The following is a 12562-nucleotide window of genomic DNA, read 5'->3' on the forward strand; positions in this document are numbered from 1 at the left end:
TTGCGGATATTATTTAGTCTTTACAGACTAAAGAATATATCCGATTTGTTACAGATCCTCGCAAAAAAATGATGTCGTGAATCATATCGCAATATCAGTCAAAAGAATCACAGTTGCATATGTTTTCATCTACTGCAGCCCTATTCACCACCCGACTGTGGTCAGTTGTTGCGTACCTGGGAGATGCGCAGCTGGCAGGCAGACAGCTCCTTCTCGTTCTCGTCCATCTTCTTGTTGCTCTCTGACTGGGTGCCCTCCAGCTGCTTGCAGCGTTTCACCATGGTCTTCACCTCGGACTTCATCTTGCTGATGTAGAGACGGGCCACGGTGAACTCCTCGTCAATCAGCCCACTGCCCTCGTGTTGCTGGAGGGGCAGAAGGGGAGCGTTGAAGAGGCACGACCGCATGGAAAGAAGGAAAAAGAAAGAAAGAAGAGAAAAGTTGGAAGAATTTGGGCTGTTTAAATGAAAAATCGGTTTTCTCCTTAACATCCGCCGACACTCCCCTCTGGGACCACGTAGCTCTGAACGGGCTCAGGCCTCCCCCCGCACGTTTGCCATGGAGATACACCAACAACATGGCAGCGACAGGGACTAATATTAGTTCTTTTCTTAACTAGTCGTTTCATTACTTACTTAACCGTAATCTCCACCTAAATGACAGCTCGCGGTGCTCTGTGCCCGGCTCACAGTCCCCTATTCTCGGACAACTGAACCTGACGGAGCACCATGGAGCACCAGAGCTGGTGTTGAGGAACTCTGTTGCAGCTCAACACATCTCCTAAATGCTGCTGATACGACCGAGCGGTGACGGAGGTCTGTAGCGGCTTGAACAACTAGCAATCGCCTCTCTGTAGCACGGAGCTCCTCTTTGACGTTTTTTAACCGCTAGTTACTACGAAGGAGCTTGCTACAGGTATGCTACATTCATGAGACCATGGTATGTTAATGTACGTTACTTAGCAACAGGTGAAAATATGGGCAAGGTTGCACGACTAAAGTCAAAATGATTTGAACTTTTAGCGAGGAACGAGAAGTGAATTACCTGTATGTGTGAAAACAGCTTTATCTCACGTATCCGTTTTATTGTTGTTGAATATATAGCATAATGATATAATTTGTCCTTCTTTTCAGTTTTACCAATGATACACCTAAATATTTTCTGTTTATAAAAAGGTACCACCGACTACATCATATCCATTTTCTGACCAAAGCGGAAAATTCAGAAAATCTACATTATGTTCTGAAATAAATCGTCAATTTGACTGACATGTGATGTGCATTCTTCTTAGAAAACAATTTGTTTGTTAAAAATCTCATGATGTATTGTCTCTAGAAGTGTTATTATTCAACTTGTTTTGTTAAAGAAGGAAATTAAATACTATCGGATCACACTACTTCTAGAATCGCAATAAATGAAATGTGCGACACAAATCCAATCGGCACCCACGTATGGTGAAAGAATGGAATCGGGACAAAAAGCATATTGTCCCAGCCCTAGTAGTTGCAACCTTGGGTCACATGGACAAATGATGGAGGTCATTCTTCGAACCCGTACCGCGCTTGGTGAAAGGGCTTTCAAAGTCTTTGCAACCTCATTTTGGTGTGAGCTACAGAGTCATCTTGAAGCATGGAAGATTATTTAAAACAGGATTGTAATATCTGACCACTCAATGTACACGTCCTGTTACTGAACACTTTGCTGCTTTTGTTTCAAGTCTGTTGCTGTCTTAACCAGGACTCCCATTGTAAAAGGAGAATCTAAGTCTCAATGAGAATATTCCTGGGAAAATAAAAGTTAAGTAAAATTAAAATAAATACAAGAAAGAGGCAGGTGTTCATGCATTGGATCATCAGAATATCTGAACTGACATTGTACTGGACATGTATCATGGTTAGTCACTGGGCGTGAACCTTTTTTTGACATATTTGTATCGCTGCAACATCCTGTCAAAGGATTCTTTCTCACCAACCAATCCAAAAAAAAAACTTCTCCTTCCTCCTCTGGATTCCTAGAAGCTGGTGTCACTACTGTTAGCCGTAGTGCTGCCATAGTAACGAGCACGAGGCCCCCCCAGTACCTTGATGTCGTTGCTGCCGACGGCGATGCCAATTTCAGCCAGGTCTTTGAGCAGTGAGGACATCATCTCGGTCACCCTCTTCTTCTGGTGGTTGGACATCTCCTTCAGCTTCTGGAGCTCAGAGTCCAGAGACGACAGGATGGACTGCAGGGGGGGTGGGGGGGAAGAAACTTTATGTTTATGTTGGTGTTCGTGTTATAGTTTATGTTGTGCCTGTTACTGTTAATTTGTTAAGTTATCTGCTTCGGCAATATAAGCAATGTCTTCTCATGCCAATAAACCTCTTTAAAATTGAAAATTGAGACAGAGAGAGAGCGAGAGAGAGTATCTGCACACTGTCAGAGATCTGAAGCAGAGACAGAGCCTGACTAAATACAGTCCCACCAACTGGCCGTAGAGACAGGAAGACTCAGACAGACATGGCTGCCCAGAGGGGAGTGTATTAGTGCTCACTGCTCAACAGGTGAGATAGAAACAGAGATACACTTCCTTCTCCACTGTGAGAAAGTCTCTTCTCTAAGAGATTTACACTTTGGAAAAATAGCCCAAAAAACCCCAGCAAATTTCCCAATGTTAACATCAGAAAAGAAGCTGGTAGTTCTCCTAGGAGAAAGGACAGCAGCTCCACTGGCAGCTCCATATGAATCTGAGGGACTCACCACTATAAGATCCCAACATTACACATTGGTTTAGGCTTGTACAGTCATTATACTGTACAAAACTGTTAAGTATTAGATTGTGTTATGTAATTGTTTTGTAATGTAGTGTTGTATAACTATCAGTGTAGTATAGAATCTATGCGACACCTACTGTATGTATTAAATATGTGATATGTACTATATATGTATTTTCTGTAAACTGCTTTGGCAACAACATGTTTTCTTTGTTCACACCAATAAAGCAAACTGAATTGAATTGAGAGAGACAGAGAGAGACAGAGAGAGAGAGAGACAGAGACAGAGCGAGAGAGAGAGAGAGAGAGACAGAAAAGGCATGTATTCTTTGTCTCAGTATGTTCTTCTATTGTTTTCAATGGAAAAAGAAAAAAACTGAAATAAAATAAATAATAAATATCATTTCCACTATTTAAAAAGATTGAAACTTGAGTCTAATGACATTGTATGATGTGAATGTTGTTGTCCTCCTTTTTATTTTATAGTCCGCTTTTCTTTGTAGCAGTGGTGCAATGTGGGTTGGTGGGATGTGGGTTGTTATGTATCTGTTGTTTGTTGTATATGAAAATACAATAAAAAGACTTTGATTTAATAAAAAAAAAAAAAAAAAAAAAAAGAAAGAAGATTGAATCCGACTGGCGCAGGTTTACCTAATCCCCAATGGCAAGATTCTTCCTTTAAGTTCCACTAGTTAGTGATTAATGTGAATAGTTTTTGCTCTTGGACAAATCTAACATATTGTACGTCATGAGACTGATTGAATATAGTCAACCCCGATGTCCTCTTGAATTGTGAAACACAGGGGCTGTAGCAGTAAGAAATGTGTGCATGCAAGTCCGCATGCGTGTGTCTGTAGTTATTTTTATCCCTGCAGGTTGTACAAGTCAAATTATTGGGTTGCGCAATTGTCTTACACATAACATAGCCAAAAACAAAGGACAAATTAAAAGGCACATGACTGAATTTGGGTAGGTCCCCAGCTCACCGATTTCTGGCAGAGCTCCTCGCTGATGGCCTCAAACTCCTTGGTCTTATCCTCCACCTCCTGGCTCTTCTGGTCGTAGTTGACGGCCAGCTCCTCCAGAGCCTGCAGCACCTCCTTCACCTCGTCCTTGGAGGCCTCGTTCTCCGCCTGCAGGCGGTTCAGCTCCGCCTGCAGGTTCTCGTGGTCGCGGCGTGACGACGCCAGAAGCTGCAAGGGCGGGAGGGAAGTCCAATTGGGTTACTTGTTTTCATATGAATGAGGGCTGCAGGAATTACTCAATGTGTTACAATATGGATGAATAAGCAATTAGCATTTTGATCTATTAAAGCTATAGTGCGTAGTTTCTGTCGGCCCCATGAGGAATTCTAAGTAATGACGACACCACTGTTGTTGCATCCACATGACACAAGCCTTTCGTAATTGCGCACGCGCCCCCACCCCCTCCTCCACACAGCTGCTAGTAGCCAAGGAGGACACGGAGGAATACATGATGGACTCTTCAGAAGAGGTCATTATCTTCAAAAGCGGAAGTCACCGGACGCCCCAATCTTCTGAACATAGTCATACTGAGAAATCCAGAGAGAGTTGTGTGGAGCTGAGAGTCGTAATTAGCTTTGTAGCAATTCATTTGGCAATGGCTTGATTAATATAATCATTAATATAAAAAAAAGCTACACCCTCAAGCTTTAAACACACAAAGCCTTCATTCTGGCTAACTTTCTTTGCACTTAAAAATTGATCGCTTGCAGCAATTTTTAAAATGATCGTAGGAACGTCACTGAAAAAATGAATTGTAGTAGTATTACTACACACATTACTCAATGTTATGACATACAAAGTGTGCAAAACTCACTTTTCATGCTAGCAACCCATAGAGTCTGCTACTTAAAAACCAGCGAGTACAAATTTTACTGCCAGACCCAATGTCAAAGCAAATCTTAACCTAATTGAAGATTGTAGCCCTACTTGAGGGACTGGAGTAAGTCAAATATAAATACAACTTGACAGCCGCGATAGCTTCTTGTGTTACCCTCACTCCACACCTCCGAGACTACAAAGATCAAGAGTTCCCTCATCCCTGCATGTTCTCCTTCCCGACGCCTGCCGGAGCTCCAGTACTCACCTCATCCTGGTCCAGCATCTGCTGCTTCAGCTTCTCAGCCAGCTGGCTCTGCTGGTTGATTTCCTCGTCCTGTTAGGCGCAGAGAGACAAAGGGACATTAGCCTTCACGGCAGCAACGCCACGTATCCCTGGATACAGGGTGGCAGATGACAATGATAAATGAAAAAGCTTTGGATGAAATAAAGGAACGCTGCTTTTATTTACTTGTTATAGAACCCCTGTTAAGGCAAAGATATCGATTTTTGTACGAGGATAAATGTGAAGTTTATCGAGAGTTTTACCAGATTTAAAACCATTTAATCTTTTTTTTTTTTTTTTTTTTTTTTTTTTTTTTTTAAATGCTATAAAATTGAGTAAAACACCCAAAATTCAATGGAAGTAATCATTAATATTACCTGCAAAGAATGTTGTATGGGTTCCATACAACACACATCATGCATCCACTTTATTTCTGGGTAATTTGGTTGAAAGAACGCCATATTTCTGATATTAAAAAAAAAACTTTGAAAACGAGGGCTAACATTGAAATTAAAATGTTGTAGTGACTAAAAGAAAATTCAAAGTTGGTTTTCACAAAGACATCCACCAACTACAGAATGCCTCTCTCTTCAGGCTGTATTTTGTCGGACCAGCCAGCGGGACATCTAACAGTAGGTGACGTCTAGGGATTAACATTTATTTCTAATGAATTTAAAGCCATCTGGTGGAAATAGGCTCCAAAGACCAGCAGGAACATGTTCGAATCGCCTTGCTTCTCTCTAATATCAATTTACCATACACTGGATGGAAACCATGAGGCTTGAATCAGAGGAATGTCTCTTTAGTTACCTAGGCATGTCATCCTAGTTGTTTTTTTTTGCTACAGATTTGATCAGTTTCCCTCCAGATAACCTACAGCAGTTTTAAAGTGTCATTTGCATATTTTATGATGAAACTCATTATCACATTTCATGTGTGAGTGGTGTGTAAAACCGGTGTACATAACATGCCGAGTCTACAAACCCCACATTCATAGCCCAGTTCCACACCTCCTGGCCTCTCCCTCACCTTATCGTCCAGCTGTTTGTAAAGCTTGGCCAGCTCCACCTCACACTTGTCCTTCTCCACGTCAGTGAGGCGAACCGTCGGCACGTTGGGCGTGGAGGCCTGCTTCTCGTTGATTATGTTGTCCAGGGCCTGCACCTCGGCGTTGGCCTTCTCCTTGTCAAACTGCTCCTCCACTGGCACACTTTCCCCTGGGGTGGGAGCACACACACACACACACACACACACACACACACACACACACACACACACACACACACACACACACACACACACACACACACACACACACACACACACACACACACACACACACACACACACACACACACACACACACACACACACACACACACTTTGTCTGTGAGAAGAGCTATATTTGTTCCATCACATATTACGTTTGTTTGTTTAAAAGAACTTTATTTGTTCAATCACATATTAAAAGGTGCTGTAGGTAGGATTGTGAAGATCCAGGATTTAGCCAAAGAATTTGAACTTAGACAACTTCTCAGTCCCTCCCCCCCTTTCTGCTAAAGCCCAAAACGGTCTCCTAAGCCCCTCCCCCCACAAGGGAGAATGGATGTGTGTGCATGAACAGTGATCGACACTCAGTTAGACACCCCCACCGGCCCTGATTGGTGTAAATGAACAGGGAGCGGTGGATTTTTGCAAATCGCACTACAGGTTGTAGATGGTGCCAGAGGATCCGGATTTTTTATTTTTTTTTAATGACCTGCTTGATGTAACTCTACTCAAACATAAGGTCAGTTTCAGCAAATATGACTAGTTTAGTTAGTTTTATGAGGCTACCTAGTGCACCTTTAAGTTTGTGTGTGTGAAGAACTTTATTTGTTCTATCACATATTACGTTTGTGTGTGTGTGAAGAGCTTTATTTGTACTATCCAATTAACAAATAAGTTTAAAGTAAGTTGTCCATGATGCACTGTAGACCAAACCAGCCATTTAAACTGCATACAGTGGGCAGACTGACCACAAAGACAAAAGTGTCATCACTCCTACAAAGAGGTGTGCTGATGTTTCCTATGGTAGGAATCAAAGACAACATCTGTTTGTGGCATTGCAACCTGCACTGAGACCACTGAGTCAAAGAATCTGGATCAAACGTGAAAAGTTGTACGGCATGGTTTCATTGTTCTAAGGAATCTGTGGATGGATGAAGAAGAAACAATGGAATAAGAGTCCAGATCCTCACCGTTCCTCCAGCGGTTGAGCTCGTTCTCCAACCAGGTGACCGTGCTCCTCAGGGTCTTGTTCTTCTCCTTCTCCCTCTCATATTTCTGCTTCCACTGCTCTGCCGTCAGCTCCACGTTCACAGTGACCGTGTTCTTGATGGTCTTTGCTCTGGGTGTGGGGGGGAAAAAAAACAAAACAGGTTTAATTCCACTTAAAATGAAAATAATAAGGACATTTTATGCACTATTATTCCTTCAAAAAACCAAGCTTGAACCATCCATCCATCTGGCCCAAATGTGACAATGATTATGAATACATGTATGGTTTTCCATAACTTTCCTACACCTTTACATGGACTTCTTAAACTGTATTTTAAAGTATTATTTAAAGGGGTCTCAATTTAAAAGTATTTATATTAGAAACGTATGAAATATCAGAGCAGTATGGCTTGTTTTGGTTCTACTGGCCTACCGACCTTTGTCCGAACATGAGGGTGGATTTAGTTTCGGCCTCATTATAGGAGGAAGGCGAGCAGCAGATGACGATGGTGGTTCGACAGTTACCGCCCAGCGAGTCCTGCAGGATACGGGTCATCTTGCTGTCTCGGTAGGGGATGTAGCCCTGGTATACACAGAAACATACAGGAACATCTCATGAGCAGAACACAAACTTACTGCGGTGGCTCCTACAAAACCTGAGAAAATCTGTGTTATGGTAAAAATAAAAAATAAAAACCTAGGCACTATAGCTTTAATGAAAATGACAACTTATTTTGGTTGCTTTTTGTGACTGAATAAATGTAACGGATTGTGCTTATGTAGCGTCTCGTATCTGTCACAAGGCCCTGAAATGTATCGACATTGTATCGTGGCGGACTTTGTGATAACAGCAAATATTGTATCGCCCAAAGACTCAATAGAATATCTTATTGTGATACAACGTGGGATTTATACCCCTAAGTAATAGCCAACATGTCCAAACCCCAGAGTTAGACGGAGAAAAGAAATACAATAGAAAAGTATGCTATTGTCTGTTAGGATAATACAATTAAACATGCAGTGCCTGTGGTCCTGAAACTGAAGAAGAGGCGTGTGATTTCACCAGCACAGAGACAACAGGATGCTATGGCTTCAGTTACAGTTCTCATGAGTTAAGTAAAACTAGATGGCAGTTAAATGTAACTTGACATATTATTAGTATTGATGCACACAGCTAAGCTGCAGCAGTCTGCTATAATTCTTAAGACACCCCGATAATCAGTCAGTAGTGAGACTTCTCTCTGCACAACAGCTTGTTTGTTTCAGACCATCACAGATATATCAGAGGCTGTCCGCTCCAGGTCATTTACAGAGCCGAGGCGCCCAAGAACAAAGCAATGGTTTCTTGAAGTGAAAAGTGCGAGACCACTATGAAGCCGCTAAAGCAAAACATTGCTTGGAGGAAAGCTGTTATCTGCTTGAGTTATTTCTGAGACACAAAGGACCTGTAGATGGTGGGAAATGGCACTTTCATAAGTAACAGAGGGTAAAAAGATGCAGGTTTTCCAGATTTGGAGCTGTGCAGTTGGTAAACACTGCATTCACCTTCTGTCTGCTACATCGACAGTTAGCCAATTTCTTCTCTAAAATTCATCACCTAAGGTTATAAAAGATCTAACATTTGTTGTGCTGAATAAGAAAAGAAAAACACATTTGGGCTCATTGTGTGCTGAAGTAACGATTAAATCTTAACTGACAAGACAGTCAACAGTTCCACAGTAACCTCAATTAGGAAACATTTTGGATCATTCACTTTTACAAACAGTGCAAATAAAAAGGCCAAAATCCACAGAACACCACAGTATATTTCACAAATTGATCTTCTTAAAGAGCCCCTATTATGCTTTTTTGGATTTTTCCCGTCTTTTGGTTGGTTAGCTTTTTGTGTACGTAATAGATGTATAATGTAGAGAAAAACTAGCCTGACAAGCCAGACCCACATCAAGATGTTGGGTCTGGGAACACATCATTGGCAGGGCTCAATCCGAGGGGCGGGATAAACGGTTGTCTTTCAAATTCTGAGCTACAACCAACCAGAGCAACGCAGAAGCAATGACTTCAGTGCTGTTCTTTGGTCTTTTCTCAAAGAAAAGCTGAACTCCAAGTCTTCCAGAGTCGCCAAAGCCGATTCCAAAGACCGCTGTTCGCCAGCAGCAATCTTCTTTGTTTTCAAGTAGCGGGGAATTCACGCGGAACCGTCGCAACATTGCAGTCGTTAAGCCCCGCCCACCGACTCTATACACAATGTGATTGGCCTGACCAGAGTTTGGTTTTTCCAGCTCGCAAGCAAACGGAGAGTTGCTAGACCCCCCTGGCTGCAGATTTCATTTGCTGCCGCTAGGGTGGTCGAGATTTCTAGGCTAAGTAAAATCACATTCCACTCCAAACAGAGCTTTCTCTCCCACAGACATACAGCACTTTTTCCTAACTGCCTGAAAAGCCTCGCCCACATTCCTGTTAGAAATTCCTCAAATTATTAATTGAGAATGACCAATCACAACAGAGTGGGCCAGCTGACCAATCAGAGCAGACTGGGCTTTTCAGGAAGGCGGGCCAAAACAGACCGTTTCAGGTGGAGGCACTGCAGCAATGGGCAGTATGAAAAACATAACATGTTTTTTAAACATCAAAAGCATGTAAACCTAGTCTAGGAGACCCCAAGAGTACAAATATGACGCTGAAATGGAGTATAATAATAGGGGCTCCTTAACTGCACCAACAGATTTAAGAAAACAAGACCAAAGAGAGTTGAAGTAGAGTTACTGACCGATCCTTCAGCCAGAGCCGAGATGACGTTTCCCAGGGACGACAGAGACTTGTTGATGTTCTTGGCTTCATCCAGCACGGCTCCCTCTGCTCCCGTTTTACTGACCTGAAAAATCACAGACAATAACCTCAGCCAGGTCTCGGGCAGCACAACGTTTAAGACCAACAACCGACTCCAAACCAAGTAGGCAACACAGGAAAAATGTATCGAGCAAAAACGTAGACTACAGTTCTTCATGTAAAAAAAATAATGAATAAGTCATGACAGATGGTTCTCTGTACCTTTTCACTGCCAGCCAGATCCACCAGGTAAAGTTTGCCGCTGAGCTTCTGCTCTGTCTGAGTGTTCTCCTGTTTGACGTTTATCAGGAAGATACTGTGACTCCTGGAGCTGTGCTCGTTCATGTCTAAAAACGTAGCGTGGCAAAAAAACATCAGTCTCAAAAATGCAAAAACTAACAGCCAGTGGCTTTGTGAAACGGACTACAGGTCGCTTACTTGTAACTGCTACGTGTCTGTTTGATTTGCCTTCGTCAATTGTGTCCATGACCTCATCGGGGCTGCAGACAAATCTCTCAGTGCAGCCCTTTGAAAAAAAAGCAACATGTGGTTAGATTGTTGGCCTTCACAAACAGGTTTTTGACCAGATAATACTTGCAGGAAGTTGGGTCTCACCTTGACGTATGGTACTCTGTTCTTGTCTTCATGCACTGACAAATTGGTCTTTGACACTAGTGATGGAGATGAGAGGGGAAAAGGTGTCAGGGAAACTGACCTTGCACTACAAAACACATGGCATCCTGTTGGGTGCCCTAAACATTAAAAAATGTAAACATTTATATAAATATGAAGCCAAATTCTGTGTGCGCCTAAAGCCTTTGCCTCCAATCCCACCGCTAGAGCGGATGGGCTCTGGTCATCACATCTCAAATGCTCTTGTACATGAATGGCTCCCATCAGCAAATAACTTCTGAAATGTTTCCCCGTTGGCCAGTTTAAACTGTGTACGAGCTAGAAAACTTCCCCTCAGCAGGTTTATATACCTTGAAACAGATACTCTTCTACAAGAGCTACAACTGTCGGCCAATTAGAACAGGTATTGTGGGGACTGTTTTCAAATCTATTTAATACATGTCCTTTTTCACTTAACTAAAAGGAGTCGCAAACAAATATAGTTATCACCAAGTCCTAGTGTTGTTGACATCCCCGTCAAAAGAACGGGCTAACATGAGAACCTACATGTACAGCATAACATAACAGACACAACAGAAAAAGAAAACAATTTCTAGTTTCTGCAGCTCATTTTGACACCATTCAAGGCATTGATCAATATCACACGCTTGTCGAGTGGCCTGCTTGGTAGACTTTTGATGGGTTGTTGTATATGTAGAATACACATTTAAATGAACAACAAAGTCAGCGTGTTTACAGCTACCATCGTCCTCCATCATGTTTGCAACACTGATGCTCGTTCATTTTTTCCTCTCTGTCTGTTAGGGCTGTTCAATTACTCCAAATTTAAATCCCGATTACGATTTCAGCTACAATGATCACAAAAACACAAGAATTGAAAAAGAAAAAAAAGATTATTTTTGCACACCACGTTTTGCAGGCAAACTCTTAGTTTGTCTTGTGTTCTGAATCGGAGTGAAAACAAATGTATGGATGGAAAAGTATTCAGGGAAATTGCACAGTTCAAGTTGTTTTCACTGTTGATTTGTTTGCCTTTTTTTTTTTTTTTACCATTTGTTAAGTTCAATTATTGCAACATCTTTCCGAAGTCAATGAGTAATCGTGTTGAATGATCCTGATTTCCATATTGACCAAAATAATGGTGATTATGATTTTTTTTTTTTCATAATGGAGCAGCCCTAACGTCTGTGACCGCTGTCTGGTACGACTAGGTGCTGGATGAGAGGTACAGTGTTCAGTGCACCATTACGGCCACTTACCATCCAGGAGGTCCCGGATCTTGTCTAAGTAAATTTCAAAATAGGAAACCTGTGGAAAGAGAAGAAGTCTCATTATTTGACAACCCAGAGATCAGACCAGAGAATCGAGATAAACACAGGGGGCTGTTTTTTCTTTACCGCGGATGATAAAAAAAACCAAGGAAAAACCCAAGAGGCAGAGGGGAAAAAAAGGTGTAAAAAGTGGTTTGAGATTGGTTTCTCATAATCTTTCCAGGATCAGTTTGATGGATTTCTGACCGGATTTGCCTGACCGTTAACAATCTGGCTGTGTTCAGACAGAAAGTCTGATACTTTAGACACTGGTATATTCTGAAGAGCAAACAATATCAATCTTAATCAAACTGAATCCAGTTAATGTCTCATCACTTACATTTATTTCTCTCATTCTCAACACACAAATGTAACAGCATGTGTTGTAATGCCCGAGTAGAGATCAACAAACAGTCAGCCAGGAACTATGATGCAGCAGCTCCAAGTGACATGTTACACAGCACTTATATTGTCGCCAGAAAAATGCTTAGTAATAGCAAACTGCAAAACAGGGAGTACAGTTTTGCTCAATTCTAGCACCCACAGTTGTGAAATAGTGTTGGTAAGCCATAAATATCAGGTTTTTAAAAACACACTATCTGGAGCTGGAATCTGAATTTGGGGGTACGAAATGCCACTTCACATTTGGAGGGT

At 41.9% G+C, this 12562-nt stretch overlaps 1 protein-coding gene across 1 annotated transcript in view; it reads right to left on the reverse strand.

Annotated features, from left to right (window-relative positions):
- The window catches only part of LOC114565158 (kinesin-1 heavy chain), a 31634-nt gene that overhangs the window by 12401 nt on the left and 6671 nt on the right, over window positions 1-12562 (reverse strand). Inside the window, exons 5-16 of the mRNA XM_028593047.1 lie at window positions 11858-11906; window positions 10581-10636; window positions 10404-10491; window positions 10188-10312; window positions 9907-10011; window positions 7577-7722; window positions 7121-7269; window positions 5910-6097; window positions 4863-4931; window positions 3740-3946; window positions 2081-2224; window positions 177-365 (exon numbers count right to left, since the gene is read on the reverse strand). Of these exons, the coding sequence (XP_028448848.1) occupies window positions 177-365; window positions 2081-2224; window positions 3740-3946; window positions 4863-4931; window positions 5910-6097; window positions 7121-7269; window positions 7577-7722; window positions 9907-10011; window positions 10188-10312; window positions 10404-10491; window positions 10581-10636; window positions 11858-11906 (1515 nt within the window). The remainder of the gene's footprint in view (window positions 1-176; window positions 366-2080; window positions 2225-3739; window positions 3947-4862; window positions 4932-5909; window positions 6098-7120; window positions 7270-7576; window positions 7723-9906; window positions 10012-10187; window positions 10313-10403; window positions 10492-10580; window positions 10637-11857; window positions 11907-12562) is intronic.

The sequence above is a fragment of the Perca flavescens genome, chromosome 12 (assembly GCF_004354835.1).
Source record: "Perca flavescens isolate YP-PL-M2 chromosome 12, PFLA_1.0, whole genome shotgun sequence".
Taxonomy (NCBI): domain Eukaryota; kingdom Metazoa; phylum Chordata; class Actinopteri; order Perciformes; family Percidae; genus Perca; species Perca flavescens.